The sequence below is a fragment of the Scleropages formosus genome, chromosome 1 (genome assembly GCF_900964775.1).
Source record: "Scleropages formosus chromosome 1, fSclFor1.1, whole genome shotgun sequence".
Lineage (NCBI taxonomy): Eukaryota > Metazoa > Chordata > Actinopteri > Osteoglossiformes > Osteoglossidae > Scleropages > Scleropages formosus.
Window position 1 is genome coordinate 45,154,531 of NC_041806.1, and position 27,650 is coordinate 45,182,180.

Sequence of the window (27,650 nt, forward strand, 5' to 3'; positions counted from 1 at the left end):
ACAAGCAATTTATAACTTACCAATCCAACTGAACTACATGTTTTTGGGTTGAGAGAGGAAGCCCACACAGGCATGGGGAGAACATGCATGCTCCACGCAGACCGAGCAGTTTCCCAAACACCACCCAGGCACCGTGAGGTAGCAGCAGCATTTACTGCACCACTACTGCGCTGAAAATAAGTTTTTTTTTTTTTTTTTTTTTAAAAAAGTCAAATAACTTAAAATGAGGTCTCAAGCTACAATTAACTGTGAGAAACAGCTTTCACACACACACACACACACACACACACACACACACACACACACACACACACACACACACACACACACACACACACACCTACCTATAGTACAGAATACTTCATTTCACACCAATTTATTCCTGCAAACTCCAGGAGGAAACGCAGCTGGTTTATCTCATTCTTTGCGCTTTGAGGGAGGGATCCGGAGGAGGACAAATGTTGAGGTTAAACTACGTTTTAAACCACTTGTTTGTATATGTGCAAAAACTATTTACAAAGTAATCACAGACAACATGAAGAAAGCCTGTATTTTTTATTGGTATTTTGTCAGCAGATCTTGGTACACATTGCATAAAAGATATGCCAATGTACCTTCTATTATCTATATACATATTAATATGTTACTACCACCACAACTCTGCAGTACATCATACAGAACAGTCGCTATATTTCACTACCTCACAAACCAGCAACAAAAGCCAATCAAAAGATGTTATAAGGTCAATGGTGATTTTTCGATATTTTACATTCCTCAGCCACGGTCCTGTGGGTCCCCACTGGGTCCAGGTCATCCAGCTCTCAAACTGCTAAACTCAGCACTGAAAAAGGTTAAATTAATTGGATCAGTTCCACAACACACACAGATGGATGACCCGCGCACATTGTGGTCCTGCAAGGAGCACGATTAAGAAAATTTGTGTTCCGATAGAACTGCACAAGTACCACATCTCAGCACACCAGTTAAGTCTCAAAAATAAGGGAAAAAGTTGTTTACAACACAACACTATATCCATATTATTATAATACACACAAAATAAAATATTGTTCCATAGAGAAACCACACCATCTCAAAGAGGAAGGGATTACATTAAGCAAGTTGCAGGAAAAAATAAATTACATTTTGGCACTGCAGGCGTTTTGGATTTGTGTAACAGTACACCGTAGTGAGTGATGGAGTCGGTGGGGGGGGGGGGAGTGTTTCAAAATGCAACGTCCATTAATTCTAATGCATCTTGACACAAAATAAAATTCTCACACAGCATGTATACAGCTGTCTGGAACAGAGTGATTGCGTGTTGTTTTTACTCCTTTTACTTAGTCATCGATCCAGGCTCTAAATCGTTAGATTGATCGAGCCATGCGCCTGGTCTCTTGCCGCTGGACTGGAATGCTGGGGGCAGACGTGTCTTCTACCTTGTGCCTGAGAACATGTACGTTCCCCAAACCCACATCCACTCGGGCATGTACTGCACAAGCCACAGCTGAAACAAAGAGGACAAGAGGGAGACATCACACGGGAATGTTGTCTGACTTTTCTGTGGGTGTAACTGTGTGTTTATCAGAAGCCAGACGTCTCTACGGGTCAATGCAGCTCATTCATTGGGAGGAGGGGAACAAACCTATAAAATGATCAACAAATACAACTATAAAAATATCAGCAGCATATAACAAACAAAGCAGTGACTACCAAGAAATTAAAACAAATGCTGTTATTCATAATTTAATACTCATCCATCCATCAATCAATAATCTCTTGTCCAGTCAAGGGTTGCCGTGGTCCAGGACTTATCCCAGACCCACAGGGCATGAATTACACAGCCCCCCCCCCCCCCCCCCCACACCACACACACACACACACACACACAATCTGGAGTGATCAGTACACCTGAAACATGTTGTTGGACTATGGAAGGAAACCCCTGCAAACATGGGGACAACATACAAACTCCACACAGACAGCCGGATTTGAACCCACACCTCAACTCGCAACCCAGAAGCTATCAGAGACCAGCAGTCCCTGCAAAGTCACTGTTCTGCTCTTATTTGTAGACTCCCACAAGATTAAAATCAAGGAGTGCCCCATTTTTATCTTTTGTTTATTGCTATCAAGATACAAATTTTAAAAAAAAAAAAAAAAAGAAAGCCTCTCAGGATCCGCTTTACCAGTATTTCATAATAAAAGCTGAGATCAGGCAGAAGTGGATTAAGGGGCAAAAACTGAACAAACACACTGCCGACCTTTGGTCCCAGCACTGGGATTCCTAGTTATGCGGTCCACCGTACCTGCAGCGAGTGGGGCCAGTAGCCCGTGGTCCTGTGAGAGATTCCTAGAGTGGATATGGCGTGACGGGCATAAACCCGGGCCTGGGGTACAAGCCACCCGCCAGCACCCTGATCTCCGCTGGCGTCACCCCACTCTGCAGAACCCACTCTGAAGGGGACCAGGCTCTGGACAAAAATCCCTCTGTGGTTGTACTCATAGTGCAGCGCGCGGCTGAAATGGTCAAGGTAGGCCTGGAAGAAACGGTACAACGCACTAACCGATCAGCTTATTGAAGCTTTAACACAGATTTACATTTATTCATTTAGTTGACACTTTTCTCCAAAGAAACTTCTAACATTAATCTATTTACAATTATTTACCCATTTATACAGCTGGGTACTTTTACTGGAGCAATTCAGGACAAGTACCTTGCTCAAGGGTACTATACCCAGAGGTGAGATTCGAACCTCCAACCTTTCAGTCCAAAGGCAGCACTAACTACAATGCTACCACAAGAGACATATATGTAATGTGACTTACAGCGTTAGCTAATTAACTCTACACTGATTTACCCATTCATTCAGGGTAAGTACCTACACCACCTGGTGAGATGAAGTGAAAGAAACGCTGTTGCTAAGGGCTGACCGTGGCGGCTGTGAAGACGGCCTTGTTTGGCGTGGGCTTACAGCACAGCCCGGAGGAGATGTTGACCACGGCCCCCCTGCCTTTCTCCACCATGCTTGGCAGAACAAGGCGGGTCATCAGCGTGGCAGCCGAGATATTTCTGTTCAACGCGTCCCAGAGCCGGTCTTCGGACAGGCTGGCGAAGCCCCGAGGGGAGCCCAAGGACGCATCAACGCTGTTTATCAGGAAGCCTATATCTTTGTCCTTCAGCGCGTCTCGGATACGTCGGCAGGTGACGGGACCCAGGTGGAAGTCTGCCTCGACCAGCAGGGTCTCGACCCCGTGGGCCTCGGCGACAGCCTTGGCGGCATCCTCCGCCTCGCGACCCCGGCGGCCAACCAGGATGATGGACACCCCCTGCCTCGCCAGCTCCTCTGCATAAGCGCTCGCCAACGCTTCAGGAGCACCTGGAGAACACGCAGATTAGACAGAGGCACGCTTGTTCCACATCCTCCGGAAGAATCCGGCGATACAAAGTTGCGCTTCCGCGGCACAATCGAGCCATTGATTCCGATTCACAGAGGCTCCTCGACCTACAAACGATTGGGACATAAGGTTTGTTTGTAACTCTGTTCAAATCCCAAAGCCAGCTTTCCACCAAGTCGCAATGAACAAAAGGGGAACAATGCAGACGCCCCCACCACCTCCCCCCCGTTTTTGTGTGGGTTGGGCTTTGGGTTTTTTTTTTTGTATTCTATAGCTGCACAAACTCAAATACTCAATACAGTATGTCTTTGTGATTTTTTTTTTTTTTTTTTCTTACTTCTGGAAACATTAAAACTAAGATGAATCTCCTGAAAGTACAAGGGCGTAGTCTCAGCAAACTCATTCAAATTCAACAACACGCAATGCGGTGCATCATCTTGATGTGGGGGGGGTAAACACAGGGTGCATCTGATCTGTCCCTCAACTTTTGATTACATAAATGAAAAGAAAAAATAAAAAAAAATGTTGCATCTTCAAAAATTCAATGCCACCACACAGGGCCAGTTTGTGCCAGGCCAGGCTTAAGCCTAAAATAAGTGTCAAGAGGGGTGAGGCCTTTTCTTTGGGGTGTGTCCTCGTCTCCCGGTGAAGAAGAAGCTGTGTGTCCACCTGGCCCTCCGCTCCCGCCCATCTTACCCACAACGACAGCCCATGTGCCGAAGCGCTGCAGCAGGTCTCCCCTGTGCATCAGCCTGGGGATGAAGTGCAGTCTGATGAGGCTGTAACAGTCCCTGGCGAAGAGCGCCGCCCTGCTGGCCGTGTACACGGCGCCCACCAGGGCCAGAGTCTCCACATAGCAGTGACAGGAGCGCGCGATTTCCCTGTACAGCAGCTGGAAGCTGTCTACTGCGGCCATGGCAGGCGGCTATTCACCTGAAGGGCTTCGCGATCTGTTTCTATAAAGATTACTGAACACAAAAGTGCCCCGCTTCAGGATAACCTCACCGCTAAACGGCTGACAACTTATTCGCTAGGCGCTTTATCGGGACCGGTTTGCGTCCTCAGTCGGCGGTTAATCGGGTCACGTGACGCGCGATAACCCGGAACCGGTTTCTATTGGCAGCTGACCACGTGATATTCTGAAGTCAAACGTCTTTTAATATAAAAGAAAACAAAAAAACACAAGTTCGCGGTGGCCCTATCAATAAAACATATTCTAAAACTAACTTCACTTTTATAAACATTTTAGTACATAAGTATATTGGTACGTTTCGTACTTTATTTTTCAGTCTACCAAGCCCATAAGGGACTGCGAACTCAATTTCCCACTATGCCACGCAGAGCAGCACTCACTTCCGCGTTTCCATGGAGATTCTACCAGCCTGATCGATCTGCTCTGTGCTGTATAGCGTTCACCGAACGCCACTGATCTGATGTGACTACGTTTATATTAAAATCCTTATTGATCTTATTCCTTCGTCTTTATCATGTTAGGTTTGCAGATCAGGGTACCTACAATAATTTATTTACCCACATTTACAGGCGGAGAATTTTTACTGGAGCATTCGTAAGTACCGGGGGGTCTCGTGAGGAACTAATCGATAATCATAATCATGATATGATAATGATTATATATTACACAACGACAAAAAGCGAAAATCTCGGGGGGTCGACATTAAGTCCACAGAGATGTTTACAGATTAAATGAATATTGGTATAAAAACGGTGAATTCTTCAAGTTCACCGGCTAATTATCGAATGCTTCTTGAAAGTTTGCTCCACCAGCAGTATTGCATAATGAGTACTTAAGAAAACTGCATAAATTTTCGAAATAATCATGTCATTCAAACAAAAGATGAGGTTCTGCACACATCACAAGGTTGTCCTAGAGAAGCTGTCACTGATATGAATCCACTATAGGATCATTTTTCATTTTATTTACCTCAGGTACAAGTGAAGGTCATTGATGGTAAAAATAAACAGCTTCCTGCAATTAATTAAAAGACACTGAAAGTGTCTGAAATTGGGTATATTCTCCTTAGACGAAGCTTTCGATTTTGTCCATGCAATGAGGGCACATCTTTTTGTGTTTGTCCCCCAAAATGCACACACAGTACAGGGATGAACCCAAACTGGTTCAGTATTTTACCATAATTACCTTTAATGCATAGTCTTGTTACCCATGTAAATACAAACAAAAAGTGGATCGATACCAGTTACGGCTTTTCTAGGACAACGTTCTCTGATCTCTATCTAAGGAGACAATAAAAGTAAAGAATGCAAGGCTTCTGTCGAAATATGGTGTGTATCGCTTTGCTGTACTGCTGTGAAGTGACTGGCAACGTTGCGCTCAAAAACATCCGGGACCAAATGTTTTCAGGTGACCGGCCACCATGTCCCACTTTTCGTCCGAGGATGAGGTGGAGCTTCAGGGTCTTCTGAAAAGCTTGCTCAGGAGCGTCAGCGAGAGGATCTCGGGAGCACCGTCGGTGGAGTGCGCAGAGGAGATCCTGCTGCACCTCGAGGAAACGGACAAAAATTTCCACAAGTACGTTGTGATGAAAGCTGCATGTCCTGCCCACACTGATCCATCCATCCATCCATCCATAAATCCATCCCTCCGTCCACCCGTTTGTTTGTTCGTCCGTCCATCCGTCCACCCGTTCGTTTGTCCAATCATCCATCCGTCCACCCGTTTGTTCATTTGTCTATCCATCCATCCATAAATCCATCCATCCGTCCACCTGTTCGTCAATCCATCCGTCCATCCATCTGTCCACCCGTTTGTTCATTTGTCCATCCATCCATCCATCCATCCATCTGTCCATTTGTTTGTTCATTTGTCCATCCATCCATCCATCCATCTGTTCACCCGTTTGTTTGTTCATCCATCCATCCATCCCCCGTCCGTCCATCCATCCATCCATAAATCCATCCGTCCACCCGTTTGTTTGTTCTTCCATCCATCCATCCATCCAGGGGTCTGAGTGGTTCAGCATGTGCCAAGGTTTATCTTGGACAAGACGCCAGTCCATGTTCATCTGCATCTGATGAATGAATAAATGTAAATGTACATCTGCTTTTAACCAACCAAGCAACCAACGTTAAAAACCACTTGTCCCAAGCGGGGTTGCGGCGAGCCGGAGCCTATCCCGGAAACACAGGGCACAAGGCTGAATGGGGAGAGGAAACACCCTGGATGGGGCGCCAGTCCATCCCAAGGCACCCCAAGCAGGACTTTGAACCCCGGACCCGCCGTACAGCGGTCACTGGCCAAACCCGCTGCACCATCACAGCACCCCATCTGCTTTGAATATTTTACAGTTTTTTTCAACTCTACATCGATGTAAGCTTGATTGCAGCCGTATGATTCTGGAGAATATATGACAATTGATAAATGACAGTTAAAAGCTAGTGAAGCCCTCAGCATGCCTGAAAGGTACTTACCATGAGTATCTCCAGTAAGAAATACCCTGCTGCATAAATGGTTCATGTGCAGGTTAACAAAAAGTGCAGGGGATGAAATCTCTGAAAGAGTCAAAGGTACATGTCCCTAATGTGTCTAAAATGTTTTGCCGTTGTTTCATTGGCAGCTATGAGTTTGTTAAGTACCTGCGGCAGTACCTTGAGCGCGCCCTGGGGACGGTCATCGATGAGGAAACGGAGAACTGTATGCGAGCCGAGGGGCAAGCAGTCACATCAGGGCAGGACACCTTGGTACACGCCGTCACCAGGAGGACTCGGGAATCTGCCGAGTAAGCGCTCTTAGAAATGCAGTGAAAGCAGAAAGATGCCACATTTGGTTTATTTTATGCTTGGCCACTTCATTGCTGGTGTTGGATACACACAAATACTTGTTTGTATTTTGTTTTGGATGTGGCTTTAAGGCAAAACAAGGTTTATTTCTGTGAACATCTTGATGTCTTCAGACTTTCTGTTGTACAACATGTTTTTAACTGGGGATCCTTCTTTTCTTTTCTGATCAATGTCCGATTAACAGATACAAGGAAATGATGCATACGCTGAAGAATACTATGATGGTGGTGGTGGAGTCGCTGATCAATAAGTTTGAAGAGGACCAGCTGAAGAAGGAAGAGATGCACAGGAAGAAGCAGCACGAGCAGTCCGGGGGCCCTTACTTAGACAACTGCTCCGACAGCGACTCGTCTTTCAACCAGGTGTTGAGCAAGATCTACGTGAGATGATGATGTCGCTCTGTTTGTTTGTTGTTCATAGGAACAGGTGACACGCTAATCGACATGGGGCAGCGCTGAGGTACAGTGGGTAGCTGTGATGCCGCACATCTCCTGGGCTGTGGGCTCGGATGTGGGTTTGAGTCCAGTTCAGGCTATGCAGAGTCTGCTTGTTTTCCCTGTGTTTGTGAGGGAGTCGTCAGGGTGCTCTGGTTTCCTCCCACGGTTCAACGGCATGTTTCAAGTGAACTGGTGACTGTAAACTCCCTTTTGTGTGTATGTGTGAGTGAATGAGTGTGTGCGATTGCCCTGTGATGGACTAACCTCCCGTCAAGGGTGTACCCTGCCTTGCACCTTAAGTTTTAGGGATAGGCTTCATACTGCCTACACTGGACCAGTGGTTTCTGATGAGCTGATGGATGAAATTAATGACGTAATGACCTAAATGGAATAGTCATGTACTGAAATTTTTATACTAATTAAATTTTTTTTTAAATTTTTTTTATTTTTTATATAGAGCTATGCGTTCATCACTCATGAGCAGCTGCAAGTTATTGCAGAAAAACTTCACCAGAGCCAGCCGAAAGAGGTACATTTGCACTCACAGTCTACCCGGCTGACTGAGCTGTGGACGTCTGTCCTCTGCCCTTGGTCTACATGGTGTCGGCATGCCCCCGAGGCAGCCTTACTGACGGCCGGGTACGTGTATGTCTTTGTCTGAGAGTTTGACCTGTCCTGACAGGTGCGCTGGGAGGCCCTGCAGTTGTTGTGCTGCGCGCCGCCGTCCGACGTGCTGAGCAGCGAGAGTTGGTACAGCTTGTGCAGGAGCCTCTCCGCCGCCCTGGCTGACCCTGACCCTGAATTGAGCGTGAGCCATGCCGCCGGGGGGGGGGGGGGGGGGGGGGGGTGGAGTCTCGTGGTTTTATTAACTATAGAGATTGGATCGTGTGTGTGTGTGAGAGAGATTTCTCTCCAGTGGACTAGCGCCCCATACAACTTGTACACTGTCGTTCCAGAATAGGCTCGGGACCACTGTGCCCTTGTATTGGACAAGTGGTTATTCATAATGAATGAATGAATGAATGAATGAATGGAAGGGACAAAAAGACAGGACTTTCTAAAGTCATCTTTTTTTTTGCCCTTTTACTATTTATATAAAATCCCTTCAGTGCTGAGCTAACAATCCCAAAATCCAAAATTGTATGAAAGGAAACAATTTTAAACTGAGAATACATTTCAAGACAAACATCCCATATCACATTGAAACACACACACAACACACACACACACACAGAGTGTCTGAACCGCTTGTCCCATACAGGGTCGCGGGGAGCCGGAGCCTAACCCAGCAACACAGGGCGTGAGGGGGAGGGGACACACCCAAGACGGGACGCCAGTCCGTCGCAAGGCACTCCAAGCGGGACTCGAACCCCAGACCCACTGCACCACCATGCCCCCCTCTCACACTGAAACACTTAACTGACATTTCAGTGTTGAATCTGCAGTAATATTTGGAGTAACTAATTTTGATCTTCCCTGTTACCTTTACACACTGTTCTGTGATAAGGATAGCCAGCTGTTACACACTTTTCTCACAACAGGGGCTGGGAATGCGTCAGCTGCCCCACTTGGCTCTATCTGACCCCAGCAAGGACAGGTTGTAGGCAGGACGATGGCATAGCGAGTAGCGCTGCTGTCTCGCAGCACCTGGATGGTGCGAGAGGATGTGGGTTCGATCCCAGCTCAGTCTGTGTGGCGTTTGCATGTTGTGTCTGTGTGGGCACCCTCAAGGTGCTCTGGTTTCCTCCCACAGTTCAAAGGCATGCTGTTCAGGTTCCCCCAAAGTGTGTGAGTGACACAGAGAGAGTGTGTTTCACTGATGTATGGATGAGTGACCCAGTGTAAGTCACCACGGTGAATCACTTTGAAGAAAAGGGTCTGCTAAGTAAATAAATGTAAGTTGTTATCACTCAGCATTGTGTACAGTTTTTTACTCTCTTTTACTTGCCTCAATTACTGTTGCCCCATCTCTATTTTTAGGAAAAAGTCCTCCGGTTCTTCGCAAAGACCCTTTCTTCCTCTCCGCTGAATGTAACCAGAGAAATTTATGTCAGTTTAGGTAATATTTTTTGTGGGACTGTTTATTCTTTTTCTTACTTCATGAAATGACATGTAAAGTAATGTTGAACAAATGTGTCTAATTCCTCTAATTATGATCTGTGTACCAGGTTATGATTTCGGTGTGCCGGGATTTTTTTTTTAAAAAAAAAAAAAATCCACATGTTATATTGGGGGACAGTTGGTAGCGTAGTGGTTAAAGTTACTGCCACTGGATCCAAAGGTCCCCAGTTCGATCCCCGCCTTCAGCTGTAGTACCCTTGAGCAAGGTACCTACCCGAAGTTGCTTCAGTAAAAAGAAATAATTACCCAGCTGTATAAATGGGTATATAATTAGAAGTAAGTGGTTTAACGTTATAAGTTGCTTTGGAGAAAAGCATCAGATAAATGTAATGCATGTTAGTTAATACGTCAATATGGGTTATAAAATAGGTTCCCATTTTTTTTCTGCCTTTGCTTGAAGCAAAAAGTCTGGAGTCTGATTTCCTGCTGCGCAAACTGAGCATTGCTGCAGGATCTGCTGGGATTGACGTTAACAGGCCGGATATTGCACGGCTCCTCAAGCAGGCAAGTTATGTTTGTTTTTAACAAATCGTTTCCTCTGTCAGTCTTCCTTTTTAACTTGTCAAGGCCAGTTGAAGTTAGAAAAAAAGCTGATTTCCAATGGATTTGTTATTAATATGGTGTGTGTGTGTGTGTCTGTGTGTCCCCCAGATGAGGCTGATGAACGATTTTCAGAAGGAAGTGACATCGTATTGGATACGGCATCCAGAGAAGTGAAAATTTTTAAAAAAAATTTTTTTTTTTTTAAAATTATTATTATAAAAAGTCCTGAATCGTGCTGAATTGTTTCGTGCTTCCTCTCTTGTTTCCTCGAGCTGTTATTTTTCTGATGGTTCCAGGTACATGGAGGAGATCATAGAAAGCACCCTGTCTCTGCTCTCCTTACAACATGAGCGCGATGCAGGCATGCCGTCCACCGAGAAGGTCTTGGAGCCCATTCACATGATGGCCATGCTGGATATAAAAGCCACCTGGTTCAAAAGGTGGATGGTAAGAAGCTTTTCAGTCATTTTTCCCCAAGTCCACTACTACAGTAATAACAGTAATAAAAAAATAAAACTAAATAACTGTAAATACCTTGATATTGTAAGTCTCTTTGGAGAATAGTGTCACCCACATAAATAAGTGTAAAGGGGATCTTCTGAACATGAAACCAGCAGCCCTCATGTTGCAATATTGTGTCCTCCTGCTCCAGTCAAATGTAGGCACTGCAAACTTTCAAAGAAGCAAATACACACACACACACATTTTCAGAACCGCTTGTCCCATACGGGGTCACGGGGAACCGGAGCCTACCCAGTAATACAAGGCGTAAGGCCAGAGGGGGAGGGGACACACCCAGGACGGGACGCCAGTCCATTGCAAGGCACCCCAGTTGGGACTCGAACCCCAGACCCACTGGAGAGCAGGACTGTGGTCCAACCCACTACGGCACCGCACCCCCTGCTAAGAAGCAAATATTTTTTTCAATATTTTTCTATTTTATTTATTTTTAATACCATATTTTCAGTTATTTTTTTAAAATCTCATGGCGTCGTAGTGCAAATGTGACGTGTTTACCCTTAATGCCGATAACTTTTCGGAGTAGGTTTGTGTGATAAAAGTGACTTTGCAGTTACAGACAGGATGAGTTACAAACAGATTTCCAGTCCCAGCTGGATGGGTAAGTTGAGGTGCCAGTGTAGTTCCTTCACCCCCCCCTCCGCTGTACATTTACATTTATTCATTTAGCTGACGCTTCTCTAAAGCGACTTAACAGCATTAAGCTACTTAAAAGTATTTACCATTTATACAGCTGGGTAATTTTTACTGGAGCAAAGTAGGGTAAGTACCTTGCTCAAGGGTACTACATCTGGAGGTGGGATTCAAATCTGCAACCTTTGAATCCAAAAGTAGCAGCTCTAACCACTACGCAACCAGCTGTCTCGCTATAGCAGTAGTCCCAAGGTAACATGTCCTTTGGCCACAGATTTGCATGTTTTCAATCTTTGCAAATGTCCTTGGTGGCAATGTGAGCTCGCTGTCTTTCAGCACGGTTCTTACAGCAGGACGGTGGTCCTGAGGCTCCTGGAAAAGAAGTACAAGTCCCTGGTGAGTGTGCTGCATGACATTTCACTGGTGCTGCCACTTAAGATGGGAGTTTCCAGAATTATCTCCAGGAAGTGAGCTTTAGTTCGGTCTCTTTTAATTAAAAAAGTCACGTATTATATCGATTATTGTGAAACAGTGTCCCACAGGTAAATGACGGGTAAATCATTACTTAAAATTCTATCTACCCTACAGACTGGATCATTGATTGAATCGGTTCCTGTTTATCAGATTTTTTTTAAGGAAATAAATTATTAAGCAGTTTCCTTAAAGTTAATTTAAACGATAAACAAATTCTTGACTTATTTTTCTAGTGTTTCAACAATAAGAGAAAGAGGATATGAGAGTACAGTGAAGTGTTTTGCTCCCTGGTTTTCGACAGATTGTGGCCTCTCTTCAGCAGTGTGTCCATTTCCACAAGTGCCGTGGACCTTCTGGGGAGGAGGTGTCTGATGTCACACACATGTTAGGAAAACAGCACATTGGTTTGTCTCATGGAAAGTCTCAGCGGGTTCAGTTTGTACCTTTGCATTTGAAACTGATATTATCCCTATCTCTTTATTTACAGTAATAAAACCTTTCCAAGGGCGGTTCGGCGTAAAAATGTGCAAATCCAGAACGTTATCGTAAATAAAACAACGATTGTGAGATATCTTCAGAGCCTTAGGCTGCTCATTTCTATTCACTGACACTTGTTGTGGCTTTAATTTTTGATGGCAGGATTTGTCTTAGAGGTTCTTAACCTTTTCTCAGCCACAGACCCCTTTTAGAATCTAGTAAAAAAAAAAAACCTGTGGACAAGTCCTAGACATATGTCCAGAAATACATTCAGAGAAAAATTTTTTTTTTTCCAGTGTAATGCACTTGAAATGATAAACTTCACATAGAATTATGTCATACATAGTAATAACATAAGTGCGATGGACTTGCTATCCCATCTAGGGTGCACTACCCCCCACCTGCATTGTACTCTGTGATTCCGGGACAGGCTCCAGAACCCTACGACCCCGCTCAAGCCAAGCGGTTAATGAAAATGGATGGATGGATAATAATAAAATAGCAAAATTCTTCATTTTATTTAGGCTTTTATTTAATTGGACTGCATTATTTTCAAAGCATCAGCCAGTAAAGTGCAGTGAGATCAGTGGTTTCCCTGCAGAATTAATGTACCTTTCTCAACACCCCTCCAGCAGCAGGTTTTAAAGAGACAAACATTTATTACTTTACCCCAGCCCAGCATTTTAATTTAAAGTGGATAATAGGTTTTCCAGGCCTTTTCCCCCTGAACTGTTTTACAGGGAACAGAGACAGTTTAGTCCTCTCCTCTGCCTGTTTTTATGTGCAAAACTCCTTTTCCCAATATTGTAATAAAGTGCTATGGCAGCTGGAGGGGTAAGCAGGATCACAAGGCTCACAGGGAGTTTGTTGGACCTTTCGTAGTTAATTCACCTGCATTCACAGATGGCCCGTGGCTAGCGAGAACCTCTCCCCAGCTCATGACTAATTCTTACTCTTGTTGATCCATGCACTCATTCATTAATAACCACTTGTCCTATTGCGGGATCACAGTGGTCCAGTCCCTATCCTGGAACCATAGGACATGAGACAGGGTACACCCAACCCGCTGCAGGGTGGTCACAGACACGTTCACTTATACATACATACATACATACATACATACACTATGGGCAATTCAGAATCACCAGTTCACCTGAAACACATGTTTTAGGACAGGGGAGGAAACCCAGGATCCAAACTCCACACAGACTGAGCCAGATTCAAACCCACAGCTCCGGGGCTGAATTAAATTCGATTGTTTTAATGTCTGGACAACCACGACTAGAACAGAAGTGTGTCTGTCATGCAACCAGCAGCGGGAAAGGGTTAGGCATACCTCACTGGATCGTGCCATCATGTGTGTGATCGTGTGACGTGCGGTCGTCAGATTGTGTCCCCTTCCAATTGTGTGATCGTGCAGGCCCCGTTCAGAGGACGCTGTACACCACCAAGGAGCTGGAATACATTCACTTTGTACACTCTCTTTGCCTGCTGGGACGGCTGCTCATCTACACCAATGGAAGAAGCCTGTTCCCTGTCAGAGTGAAAAATCGGAAAGGTGGGGGAAGCGACTGCAACAGCACCGCAGTCTTAGCATTTATTTCTTTTTGTTCGTCTCGTTACTTATTTGGCGACTTTGTCCAGAGAAACTCATTGATACACCTAATGTGGATAGATGGACGTTTAACTTGAGTGGTCCAGGTTAAGTACCTGGCTCAAGGGCCCCTCCTTGGACTTGAACTACAATCTTAAGGTTATAAATCTTTGTCCTTAATCACTATGCTTCCTGCTGCCTCCAGCAACCATACATAGTCAAGTAATGAATGAATAGTCCTGAAATAAATTTCTCTGTACTTTTTCCTTTGCTGCATTTTTAAATCCTTCTCCTCCCACCCCAGTTTACTCATTACCAGTTACCTGATCCTTTTCTCCAAAGCAACTTACAATATTAAGCTACTTAAGATGATTTACCCACTTATACAACTGGGTAGGTATTACAGCTGGATGTGAGGATTGAACCTGCAATCTTTGGGTCCAAAGGCAGCAGCTCCACCCCCTATGCTCCCTGTTGTCCCCTGTGCAACTGTTGGATACATACTTGGCCAGATTATGTTTCTGCTTTATATCTGCTGCTTCTCACTCTAGTGGCTGTGGTCTTTATATTGTCATAGATGGAGGTATTTTCCCAGTTCCATCTCTTGATCTTCTCTGAGAACATGAGAGAAGCCCAGCCCATCTAAGGGGGATATAGACCAGTTTATTTTAGAAAAGGACTGTATTTGTGCCTGGGCTGGGTGCTGGAGTGTTTATCTCGCGATGCTCCAGTAAAATGCAGCTCTCCGTTTGAAATTACAGTTTTTCTGAGTAGGCAGAGCTGCTCTCACCATGGTATTGAACCAGAACTGTGTATTGGGATCAAACTGTAGAAACTGTCTACTTGTGAAGGTGTGTACCTACAGTGTTGTTTTCTCCCTGCAGATCCGGTGTCCTTAACGGACCTGATTGTGATGCTTATCGACACGATGTACCAACACCCGAAACCACCGTGTGGCAGTTTGTCCCACGCAGGTGTGAATGTAGCATTAGCACGACTCATTTTAAATCACTGCAAGGATATGTCTTTGATTTCAGTATACCCCACTTGAACTTTAAATATGGACAAATGCGGTTTGAAAGTGGGTTCACCAATATTTCTGCAGAAAGAGTAGAATTATACTTTTGCCAAATGATATTAAACATTTTGATGTTCTATAAATTGAATATTCTGGGTGCAAACTGTTAATCAGCTGTGTATGATACGCTGGCTATGTCCTTTATGCATTTTTTCACCATTTAAATTCTAAGCCAGAGAAGTAAGTAAGTAGCTTAACATTGTAAGTTGCTATGGGAAAAAGCATCAGCTAAATGAATAAATGTAAATGTAACCACAAGATTTTAATGAAACTTAGTTTCAGGGACATTCACACATTTATATACTTTGATTACCTTGTTCATTGAAGTCAGTTTGCTAGCCGAATTTATCATTAGAATTAACCTATAAACATGTAAAGTTTGAAGGACTTTTGCTGGTTTGTGTAGGCCGCACCTTGTTCAGTTGGTGCTTTTTTGAATATACATTAAGGAATGCTAGTGCATTGGATCCTAGTGTTACGAACAGTTGGGTACCAAATTTTTTGAAGACGCAAACATTTCCCCATATATTTATTTTTAAGTGCCTTTTACCAATTTTCTAAAATGTTGGTTTGCTGTGGCGCACATGCAACCTGTTTTTACACCATCAGCCTATAGATGGCAGTAAAGAGCACCAGTATTGGGTTGCTTTACATTTACTCGGGGGGGCACAGTGGTGCAGCAGTCTTGGCTGGGTCCCGCTCTCTGGCAGGTCTGGGGTTCGAGCCCTGCTTGGGGCGCCTTGCGGCAGACTGGCGTCCCCTCCTGGGTATGCCCCCTCTCCCTTCTGCCTTACGCCCTGTGTTGCCAAGTTAGGCTCCAGCTCACCGCGACCCCACTCTGGACAAGCAGTTTCTGACAATGTGTGTGTGTATACATTTACTCATTTAGCTGGCAGTTTCCTCCATAGCAATTCACACTGTTAAGCTGCTTGCAGTGGTTTACCCATTTATTGAGTTCAAAAGAGTTTTAGGGCTAGTACCATCCTCAAGTGTACTACACCACTAGATGGGATTTGAACATGTGATCTTTAGATCCAAATGCAGAAGGTCAAACGAGTTTGCTACTCGCTGCCCCTTTTAATTCAGTTTATTTCCACAGTATTTTGAGCTTGTGCCTGGCGTTTTTTAGTCTCCTTAGTGTCGGTAATCACGTGTTCAATAATCAGTATTGATAGACGTTTATAGAGGCTAGTGATTTTTTTTTTCCACTTTTGTAGGTCTGTTCTCTCCCATGGCCTGTGCAATTAATGTGTTAACAAACACACTCACAAAAAGATTATTTTCCACATAGTCATGCAAGCCTAAATATGAACATTTTGTGTAGTTTTGAAGCAATAATTAATATCTCAGTTTAGACATGCCACAGTAGAGGAACAGATGGGAACAGGTTGGTGTCTGCAAGTTGTTTTCACAGTCTATTCTTGTGAATTGCAGTGTAATGTCTGGTATTCTTGGCAACTTAACCTCATGAAAAACAGAAAACCTCTGAATCAGTTGGAAAAATTGGCAGTATATGTGTATTTTTTTTTTTATTGCTGCATTTTATCTACAGTACATTATGTTTATTTTGGACCCACCTGTGGGCCGTGTCAGTCTTTTCCTTCCCATCAGTACATCGTAGCCCTGCAATGAGATTACAACAGATAATGATGTGATACCTGGGCATGCCACTCAGTTTCTCTTAGACTTTGAAATTTTAAATCAGCAAATTACTCATAAAAGATTGGAGTAATTACTTCTTTGGAATCCAGCCCTGATACTGCCCTTTGGGCACAGTCCCCACCCTCCTTTCATAAACCAGTCGATATCTGATACTTTGTCTGGACTCAGAGGATTTTCACTATACAGTACAGTGACGTCTAATTAGCAGTCATATGTTACTCAGAAATAAAATCAGTTCTGTAGTAGCCATGAGGTTGCAGTTTGATGTGCTGTAAAAGGTGTAAATGATGCCCCAGCGAGCAAAGACTTTGAGTGGCCCGTGTTATTGTTGTTTCTGCAGACTCGCTGTCGCCCACCAGCCTGGTTATGGAGGACCTGAGGACTCTGTGCGACCGCACCGAGTGCGCAGTACAGTGCTTGTACCAGTCCCCTGTCATAGAGGCCCTGCTCGCTCCCATCATCGCCCTGCTTAGGGGGGAACAGGTCAGTCGGGTGCACAGACATGCAGTCCGGCAGTGTGGGGCTTGTTTTACAGGGACTGTGGTTGGCCTCCATTGTAGATTAATGAAAACATCTCACCGATTAACTTGAGTGAATAAGACAGTCTTTCCCGCAAGTATCAGGCAACCCATTCCACCTGCTTGTGAAATATTCATGTTTTTCATCATACGGCCTTGAAGTCGATCATTTCTAAAGAAGTCACGAGTTACCCCAGGTTACTGAGCTCAGCCGTAAAAGATTCCTTCGAACATTATAGCGCACAGCGGTCGCACAGCGGTCACGCAGCATCTTAGACATGATTCTGACGTGTTTGTTTGTTTGTTGCATTGCAGGCAAAAGTAAATACTCTGGAAACCACGCTGGTCCATATTGCTGATATCCTGGCTAGAATTGCCACTACTCGGTGGGGGTTGTCTATTTTCCTGTATGACACGAATCTGATTTCTGCCGAGGGCGCAAGGTGAGAAAAGCATCTTCGTCTCAAATCGTCCTTTTCTGGCACATCCGAACAAACAAACATTCTCCGGGAGAGTAGAAGAATGGCACGGTTCAAGCCACTTTTAACTGAACACATTAGTACGAATCCAGCTGAGTCTGTTTGCATGTTTGTTTGGGTTTCCTCAAGGTGCTCTGGTTTCTTCCCATAGTACAAAAACATGTTTTAGGTGAAATGGTGACTCTGGTCTGTTTGTGAAAGCAATCCTGCATTGGAAAAGAAATTATTGATAATGAATGAATATTCATTTGAGAATTAAAAGTGAATAACTTGGTAAAGAACTTAAATGATTAGTTAAAATGAAGTGATTCAACTGAAAAATATTAGGATGACTAATGAATAAAAATCATGCACTTTTCATTATGTTTCATTTTGAGGAAGAATATATAAATGGTGTTATTTTGCGTTTATTTAATAATAAAATTGTAGCGTGTGATCATCAAACAGTTAATTCGTGATATATACAGTAAACAGATAGACCACTTATGACTCAGTTGACTGCCAGGATGAAAAACCAGTGGCTTTTTGGAAAACATATTATCTATACAGAAGAATTCAATTTTGTCATGTTATTTCTAAGGGATTTTCAGCGTGTAGACCGAACGCTCTTTTGTCTCTGCTTAAGCACGTCGGCTGCACACATAATCGCCCAGTTCACCAAACGGCTCCTCGCTGAGAACCTGCCTCCACTGCCTGGGTTGGGGGCTTCCACGGCCGTGGCCGGGGCCTTTGTCTTCGTGTGCCGTCAGATGTACAACACCTGTGTGGGGCTGCAGGTGCTGAGGCCCTACAACCTGCACGAGTGCATCGTGAGAGCTTGGAGACAGGTACTTACAGGTAGACTGCAGTGGTCAACGTTAATGGTCCTAAAAGAGATCTCTCCTGTTTCTTCAGTCCAGCAGTCCAGCTGTATGTATAGATAATCTTTTTTCGTCATGAATACATCTCATAGACTCGGATGTGTAAATAAATCACTAATATTTACATTTATACATTTAATAGATGCTTTTCTTCGAAGTGATCTACAATTTGGTGAACAATGGCATTGGCAACAGATGACAAGCTTTAGACAGAGACACGCAGTATACACAATTATTACATGGCTCGTGAAGTTACCCATGGAAGTGATGTTCAAACAGCGCATACTAATTTGTGAAGCTTTCAGGAGATCAGGAGGAAAATGAGTCCAAATGAGATGTGCTTTGTAACAATTCCTGGTTTCTGGGAGGGGCTCAGCAGTCCTGAGGGACAGTGGGAGCTTGTTTCATGACACAAGATCCAAAAATGTCAATGTACAGACTTTCGATTGTGGATGCCTTCTAATTGGAACCACTGAGTGACCAGAGGTGGACGAATTTAATGTTCTTGCTTTGGTTTAGAGAGTGATGTGGTCCTATAATTATCTGGATGGTAATCCTTTGGCTATTTAATAGGCTGTAATATGGAAGTATAAAAGGAAACTTAAACCTGAATAATTACTCTTGATAATCTTTTTCTGTCTAAAGTTTGGTATAAAGGTCAGTTTTGATATTGCATATTTAATTTGCACAAAACAGGAAATGGCTGAGACATGTGGGTTGATGGTAGTGTATCATCAGGGGTTGAGACCAGAACACAGTTAAAATTTAACACTGTTTGCTGGTGTGGTCCTCTGGCTTCAGAATCTAAAAATCAATTTGTTGGACATAACACCCAGAAGCATGAGTAGACAGGGAGCGTCAGACACCGGCATGAATTTACCACACACCATCAATGTTTTATTACAGGTGGGTCACTTACGGTATCATGTCTGCAATGCATTCCTTTCTGAACAACCGTCTGGATTTTCTAAAAAAATCCAATTTCTTCCTGGTCCCAAGTCCTCCTGGCATGCCTTGCCCCCCCAACCCCCCACCACCAATGTGTCATTAACCAAAGGGCTCAGTCAGCCCGTGTAAACGATTCACCATTCAAACAGGTAGTTTGCAGAGGTGGAATTAAATGAGTGAAATATGAGTGTGAGCAGTGATTCATTCTGGATTGGAAATAATTAATGTATGATCAAGGTCATGGTGCCTATCCAGGAAGCAAAGCGTGTAAGGCAGGGTATGGACCAGGACCAGACAGCAGTCACACAGGTCATACAGTCATTCACTTTCTCTCTTACACACACACACACACACGCGCACACACAGTCTGAAACCGCTCGTTCCAAGCGGGGTCACGACGGACCTCAGCCTAACCCAGCAACACAGGGCGCAAGGCTGGAGGGGGAGGGGACACACCCGGGATGGGATGCCAGTCCATCTCAAGTCACCCCAAGCAGTACTCGAACCCCAGACCCGCTAGAGAGTGGGCACAGGCCAAACCTGCCACAGCAGTGCACCCAAATAGCTAGAGTAACCAGTTCACCTGAAACGAATGTTTTAGGTTTGGGGTGGGAAACCAGAGCACCTGCAGTAAACCCACATGAACAGGGGGAGATACCTCTGATATCCACAAGATCTGATGACTCACTACACCTCAGTCAGACTGCTACGCTTCTCCACCTCTCTTTACTTGGCGGTGCCATGCACAAAAGGTCCAGAATTAAAAGCACAAAGATTTTCGATTCTGGCTTCGATCCAATTCGGTTTATTTTTGTAGAGCGTTCTTCTCACACAATAACAGAGAACGCTTGAACACAGGCATAAGGCAAAGAAACAAATACACCAGGTGTGGTAGAACGACTTCCCCCTCTTACTCAGAACTGCTGAATCTCCCTCTACAATTAAGAAGGGTCACAAAAGTCACCTCTTCTGGTCTGAGTTTTCCCATGAACTCCTAAGCGCTCGTTAAATGTGTACATGCATGTTATATGCTCAGTAATTAAAAAAACGAACCTGTATTCAGCTACTTGTGTACTGTATACTGGTTCATATGGGGTGTGTGACAAATTGACTGTACTCGAGAAGTATGTGTCTGCATCCAAAGCTGTCCTTCTGTTGAGGTGATGCCCTCCTTGTATGTAATGCGCTTTTGAGATGTACGTCTCTTTCGAGAAAAGCGTCTGCCCGCTGCACCACTGTGCCACCCAAGACCACGCACACACCGTCTGAACCGCTTGTCCCATACGGGGTCGCGGGGAGCCGGAGCCTAGCCCGGCAACGCAGGGCATAAGGATGGAGGGGGAGGGGACACGCCCAGGACGGGATGCCAGTCTGTCCCAAGGCACCCCGGAGAGCAGGACCTGGTCCAATCCACTGCACTACTGCACCACCACACCCCCCTACCCAAGACCAAATAAGTTAAATTAAATCATTAGGTCATGTCTATAGTGTCCTGGACATTACCTTGTTCTGTGTAAAAACTGATATTTTACAGCATTTTCCATCGAAATACTCCTTTACATTATATACGAGATGTGTTTCAGTTTATCTGACGAAATCCCGTCGAGTAGAGAATAATACTGAGATTCCTAAGTCTTATTTGCATTTTGGATGCTGCAATTTTTTTTTTTTTTTTTAAATATTTAGCCTACAGCTAGAAGTCATTACCAACTGTTATCTTTATGTAAAAGAGATTTTTAAATATAGCCATATTTCAGTTTGATGAGGTGTATCAGAAATTTGTTAGGAGTGTTAAAAATGTGTGTTTTGCATGTTTACTGTCATTAGCAGAAATAACCATTTCAAAAATAACCACGGACTGCCTTGTACACTCCGTTCTGGTTACCATTGTTAATAAATCACTCTGAAATATTTTATAATGTGGTGCACAGACAGTTTATTTCCCATGTCGATAAACAGCAATTACTAGTTTTCTGGCAAGAGCGGAGGAAAAATTAACATTTCAGCAGCCATTCAAATTTTATGGCCAGTATCAAACATTGTAAGCTGAATATAGGAGAGTCCCAAGGTAAGGTTCAGACAAAACAACATAAAAGTTGTATAACACCTTAGTGTCCTACAGTATTGCTGTCTGTAGGGTGAAAGGATGGCTGCGGGGAGTGCTGGAGAACTCCCTCTTCTGTGCAAATGAGCGAGTCTTCGAAAAACAGCACTCTTTGACATGCCAAGGAAGAGGAGACCAGCAGAGCAGTGTGTACGAAACGCTGCTGAAAAATTTACACCCTGAGCGCAGACACACAACCTCACGGTGACGATTCCATCGCAGGCATGTGCGCTGGCAGAGAGAGTTCCCACCCCGGTTCTGGGAGCTGCGCCGGACCCGTGCTCTCAGGAGGCTCATGACGCGTGAGTTCACATTTCCATCTCTGAAACGGGTGCCTGTGGACATGATGTGTGGAGAAAGTCTCGTTGCGTTTGACGGCCCTGTGATGGATCGCCGTGTTCATTGCCCACCATCCACAGCTCGCTCTGGGCAGAAACCCTCCTGGACAACCTGCTGAACTTCGCCGCCACTCCCAAGGGCCTCCTGTTCCTTCAGCAGACCGGAGCAATGGATGAGTGTGTCACCTACATGTTCTCCAGGTTCACCAAGAAACTGCAGGTATGTCTAGAGTCACCCCTAGAGGCAAAGCCTCCAATCCATCTGTCCATCCGTCATTAATAACAGCCTATCGAGTTGTGTCACATGGGAAGACCGTGCACAAACCTTTAAATCATATCCAGAACACAGAGACACACACACCAAGATCTACACCTACTTACCATGCAGGTAACCATCCTGCCCTAACACACACATCAGTCTACCATTGTCAAACACCTAGTTGCCATAACCCCCCCCTATTTAAGCCCCTGGTTGACAGTGAGAAAAATACTTGCCCTGGAGTTAGAGGCAGAAGGACCAAGACTTCCTTCTCCTCAACATTTCGCTCAGCCTCTAGAGTAAAGGCCTTTTAATCCAGATGTCGTGATTCAATGTGCTCTTGTTCCACAAACCAGTATAGCGCAACTGGTTAGGAAAGTGTCCAGGGAACTGGGAATGAGGCAGGGTACAGACTCGATGGGATGCCAGTCCAGCACAGGGCAATCATACACACTCCAATTCACTCATACACTCCCATAGTAAGGGCAGTTTAGGGATGGGGGTTAGTGCGGTTGACTTGAAGGTGACTCATGGTGGTGAGTGCCAAGGTAGGTCGTCATCCCATGTCTCTGGATGGAGAACACAGGGTGTACATGGAAACTCCTCATATCCAGAGTTGGATTTGACACCCAAACATGCAGCTCAGGGGCTGTGAAGCACCACTGCTACCTCTGTGCCACTGAGAAGCTAAGGGTAATTTAAGCTCATCAGAACCAGATATGTTTGGACTGTGAGAGGAAACCAGAGCAAATGCTGCTCTGAGCTAAAGGAGCTGAGTTCAAACTCATGTCTGAACACAGCTCAGGGGCTATGAAGCATCGGAGCTTCCCGCCGCGTCACAGTTTTTCTTTCAGTTAAAAACTGACATTGTCTTTATGTTCATAACCCCTGTTGTTTGACACATTTTAATCAGGTCAGCTGGTGCGAAAAGTTTGGCTACGGGGTGATGGTCACACAGATCGCAGCAACAGCCCCTGGGGTTGCAGCTCTGCGGAGATCAGGTAGCGAGTCATACACCCACCCACCTGTCTGCTTTTTTTTTATTGGTCGTTGTCCTGGAAAGTAGTGATAGGTCTAAAAAACCCCAGTTGCTGATTTCTTCCATTGCAGGTTTTGTCCAGGCCATCGTGGTGGACCTGTGGTCAGCCCTGGAGTGCGGGCGGGATGATGCCAGAGTGGTCCAGCCCAGGTCCACTCCCATGGAGCCCATTGATAGGAGCTGTCAAAAGGTACTACAGCAGGCCTCTCTTTCCATTCCAATCAAGGACTACAGTGGTGGAGGCTAAATTGCCCAGGGTGGGGGTTGATTACCCTGCTCTGGGAGTAATATTGGCAGGATGAAGGCAGGAGCAGGGCTTCTGATGGAAAGCATTGCCCATGTGAGCGAGGCCTTTGCAGGATTACACCGAGGCCTGGAGTGTGTCTGAGCACGTCCTGCATGGCCAGAATGAGGATGTGAACGAGGAGCGAGACCAAGCAGAAAGGAAGCGTGCTCTCGTTTTGCTCTTAATGTGATTTTCCTCAGCGACAACCTCGGATGTTTTGCTTCCGAGTCCACGGGACGTTTCTACAGACATGCGTCGCTTAACGACGGGGATACATTCTGAGAAATGCGTCTTTAGGCGATTCCGTTGTTGTGCGAACATCATAGAGTGTACTTATACACACCTAGGTGGTATAGCCTCGATCATAGAGGGTACTTATACACACCTAGATGGTATAGCCTCGATCACTGAGTGTACTTATACAAACCTAACACAGCACACTGTTTTACAGTAAACTTTTTTTATAAATAGAGAGTACACTCTAAAATAACGATAAAAAGTACAGTATATCCCTCCATCCATCGTCAACAACTGCTTGTCCTGAGCGGGGCTGCAGTGAGCCAGAGCCTAACCCAGCAACACAGAGCGCAAGGCCGAAGGGGGGACACCCAGGGCGGGGCACCAGTTCGTCGCAAGGCACCACAAGCAGGGCTCGAACCCCAGACCTGCCACACATCGGGCACCGGCTGAACCCGCTGTGTCACCACGCCCAACAAGTACAGTACAGTAGCTACGTAAACCAGTAACATAGGTGTTTAATATCATTATTAGGTATTATGTACTGTACATAATTGTATAGGGGGCATCGTGGCGCAGTGGGTTTAGCCTGTGTCTGCTCTGTGGTGTGTCTGAGGTTCGAGTCCCTCTTGGGGTGCCTTGCAGTGGACAGGCAGCCTGTCCTGGGTGTGTCCTCTCCCCCTCCAGCTTTACGCCCCGTGTTGCTCGCCGCAACCCCGCTCGGGACAAGCGGCTTCAGTCAATGTGTGTGTGTGCGCTATACTTTTATACAACTGGCAGAGCAATAGGTTTGTTTACAGCATCACCACCATAAACACGTAAAAAAAATTTGTATCAACTACGGGCCACGACGTCAATAGTCGATAAGAATTTTTCAGCTCCCTTAGAATCTTACAGGACCATCGTTTTGTATGTGGTCATTCGTGAAGCAGCGCATCACTCTATCTTACACTTTTAGTATGTACAACGTGAAGTCAAAACTTAGAGTGCCTTAATTGTCCGCCCCCTTCCAGTTTTGCTAAAATGTAAGTGATGTCAGGGGGGAAGAGAATTTACATCAGCAAAAAGCACAAGGCAAAATCAAATGGTAAAACATGTCGATTCACCCCGAGAGCCATTTATTTTTTGATACGTCTCTGCCATCTGTGCTGTTTCCGTGTTGCAGTTTTCACCCATTAGTCTTGGCAGAGTTGCTGCAGCTGCGTACAGTAGGCTGGGGAGGGCGTCATTTTTCAAAAACAGGTTTCCAGTCTCAGCCTTTTTCTTGTACTCTGTTGTAGAGTCTTATGTGTACGAGGTGACTTTAGACTTATGTGTGTGTTATCAGACTAAAACCAGGTTTATTGTACAATTAAGCTGTGATTGGATAAGGTTCTCAGTCCCTGGTGCCGCGTCATCCAAGTGTGCAAAGTTACGTTCACAAAATATTAACTCAGTGTCATGTTCGTGTAATGATGGGCTCGGTTATTTGTCTTCTGCATAAAGTGTCAATGGGAAAGAGCATATTTTAGATTTCCAAGCATTCCTTTTAAAAAAGTTATAGTATTACAGTAAGGGTTTTCGTTAAAGAAAGTACGTGTACATACGCACGCACGCACACACACACACACACTGGAGAGGGAGGGGACACACCCAGGACAGGACGCCAGTCCATTGCAAGGCACCCCAAGCAGGACTCGAACCCCAGACCCGCCAGAGAGCGGGACCCGGCCAAGCCCACCGTGCCGAGCAGTTGTTCGTGATGGGTGGTTACTAAGCTTTCTAGCAAGTTTATTAATTGAGAGCATTATTTTTGGAAGCCTGTTTGTGGGATGGATGAGTAACTTATCAGAGTTGAATAATTGTGGAGACAACATATTCTTACGATGGCTTAAGTTCAGGGCCGTTGGTAGTGAAGTGGTTAGAGCTGTTACCTTTAGACCCAAAGATCACCGCTTCAAATCCCACCTCTGGCTACAATACCCTTGAGCAAAGTACTTACCCTAAATTACTCCAGTAAAGTTACCCAGCTGTATAAATGGGTAAATAATCATAGGTGCCTTAACATTATAAGTCACTTTAGAGAAAAATGTCAGCTAAACCAATACATGGAAGTAGCTTGAATTAAAAACAATAAAATAAAGTGATTTTAGTTTTTATAGCTATATCTGACACTTTTCCAGAACCCACTTGTGTTCATAGTTTGAGGAGCCGGATGTATATAGACGAACGTATGTGAACTTAATTTTTAGTTAATGGGTTTTTCTCGGAGGAGCCTTAGACCTTCAACATTTAACGCAACTACGTAATTATTATATCATTCACTGACGTAATGTTCGGGTGTAGTTGGGCGGAAGGATTTTTTTTCTGTATGTGTTCGTTTGTGTCAGCCTGATAATTTAAGCCTCTTTGGCCTGTTTCCACCCCCCTTTGCAGTTGTTCCTGGCCTTGGTAAACCTGCTGTCCTCCTCCTATGCTGTGTGGGAGTTACTGGGACAGCAGCCTCTACCGAACAAGGCTGAGTACTCCCATAGAGAGATGCCCACCTCCATTGTTGTGAGTCCTTCGCCGTCACATCGTGGCACGGCACCACCACCATCGGTTTCACGTCATTCGTTCGTTCCAGGCCAGACCGCTTGGCTTTATCTCCCAGCCTCATTCGAGGACGAAACTCCGATCCCATGCAGTATCTGCTTTACCCATCGGAGGGCATGTTTTGCCTGTCGAAATGTTCAGCTGAATTTCAGACGCTGAAATTTAGTCTTTGCTTCATCTGTATTCCTCACTGACTGTCAGAACAATGTTTAAGCAAACAAATATTACCCAGACAGTAATGATACGAGATGCTTTCGTTCTCGGCATTTCAAATCTAATTTTACTTTTTCCTTTCATCATGCCCTCATTTCAACACCGAAGGCCCATATTTACTCTGATAGCAGCAGTACAGTAGGATTTATGAGTCCCGGAGATGTTTACAGTAGATCATTTAGATGGAGCAAAGTGTTTTTGACTCGACAAACCGTTGAACATGAAGTAAATGTCAATATCTCAGCAGTAAGCGAAATTTGAATAACCGTTTTAGTGTTATTGAAGAAACTGCACATTAATATTAGATATTCTTCCCTGTAGAAGGTATGGAGTTTTGGAAGTAGGTTCCACTGAGGGCATATTTTAGCCTTCCCTTTGAAGACCGTATCAATCTCGTGCCTTGGAAATAATTGCACCCCAAGCAGTCGTCACCCCGTTCGATAAATTTCATTAGATGTTAATTCATGCTCTCTCCTCCATATTCTCTTCTCACAATCAAAATGCCCACTGTTACATATGCAATAAGGTAATTTATATGTAAATGGAAAAAAATCCCCGCTTCTCTGGCCTTCAATAAACTATAATACCATTTTTTTGCAGTTAAACCCTCTAAAGCCTTTGCTCCTATGAGTCAAAGTGGGTCAGGTTACTGTTAATTTTATACATTAGACTAACTTGATTTTGCCATCTTCACACTAATGCGTCTGGTACATGGATAGTGGGGTTTTCCTCTTTTTGCATGTTTACCTTGCTGCAGTACACTTGCCTCCATTTCACTTTGTTCTTTTACTTCCAAGGATTTGGTTGATCGGCTGATCGCGATTAATTCCGATGAAAAGATCCACTCGTTGTTCAACTATGAGCAGTCCCACACCTTTGGCCTGCGGTAAGACCATTTCTGCTTCTTTGCCACTCTAAGAAGCTCCTTCCCAGGAGACCCACACGCTTCTCTGGGCCGTGTGTGTGTCCTTACTAGACTGAATCAGCTCTGCAAATACGTTAATTGAGAACGGGCCTGTGTGCCAACCGGCCTAATGGATACTAT

At 44.7% G+C, this 27,650-nt stretch overlaps 2 protein-coding genes across 3 annotated transcripts in view; one reads left to right on the forward strand and one right to left on the reverse strand.

Moving 5' to 3' along the window:
• Positions 1-1,218: 1,218 nt before the first annotated feature.
• hsdl1 (hydroxysteroid dehydrogenase like 1) lies at positions 1,219-4,485 on the reverse strand. Its single transcript, XM_018742386.2, has 4 exons — positions 4,093-4,485; positions 2,932-3,377; positions 2,307-2,537; positions 1,219-1,504 (listed from the first exon to the last, which is right to left on the reverse strand). The coding sequence occupies exons 1-4, from the start codon at positions 4,310-4,312 to the stop codon at positions 1,433-1,435; spliced, it is 969 nt and encodes a 322-aa protein (XP_018597902.1). The 5' UTR covers positions 4,313-4,485; the 3' UTR covers positions 1,219-1,432.
• A 281-nt stretch (positions 4,486-4,766) lies between these two features.
• tbc1d32 (TBC1 domain family, member 32) overlaps positions 4,767-27,650 on the forward strand; it is a 48,278-nt gene continuing 25,394 nt past the window's right edge. The window contains exons 1-23 of one of the 2 annotated variants that reach the window (XM_029257640.1): positions 4,767-4,963; positions 5,777-5,944; positions 6,990-7,151; positions 7,397-7,574; positions 8,107-8,178; positions 8,332-8,457; positions 9,630-9,708; positions 10,171-10,274; positions 10,422-10,483; positions 10,610-10,760; positions 11,802-11,861; positions 12,241-12,343; positions 13,837-13,974; positions 14,895-14,984; positions 17,091-17,233; positions 17,584-17,711; positions 18,373-18,574; positions 21,882-21,961; positions 22,079-22,217; positions 23,170-23,257; positions 23,367-23,485; positions 26,234-26,353; positions 27,403-27,491. In XM_029257640.1, coding sequence (XP_029113473.1) covers positions 5,790-5,944; positions 6,990-7,151; positions 7,397-7,574; positions 8,107-8,178; positions 8,332-8,457; positions 9,630-9,708; positions 10,171-10,274; positions 10,422-10,483; positions 10,610-10,760; positions 11,802-11,861; positions 12,241-12,343; positions 13,837-13,974; positions 14,895-14,984; positions 17,091-17,233; positions 17,584-17,711; positions 18,373-18,574; positions 21,882-21,961; positions 22,079-22,217; positions 23,170-23,257; positions 23,367-23,485; positions 26,234-26,353; positions 27,403-27,491 — 2,588 coding nt within the window. In that variant the 5' untranslated portion in view covers positions 4,767-4,963; positions 5,777-5,789. The remainder of the gene's footprint in view (positions 4,964-5,776; positions 5,945-6,989; positions 7,152-7,396; positions 7,575-8,106; positions 8,179-8,331; positions 8,458-9,629; positions 9,709-10,170; positions 10,275-10,421; positions 10,484-10,609; positions 10,761-11,801; positions 11,862-12,240; positions 12,344-13,836; positions 13,975-14,894; positions 14,985-17,090; positions 17,234-17,583; positions 17,712-18,372; positions 18,575-21,881; positions 21,962-22,078; positions 22,218-23,169; positions 23,258-23,366; positions 23,486-26,233; positions 26,354-27,402; positions 27,492-27,650) is intronic. The other variant, XM_029257643.1, reaches the window with a different exon arrangement.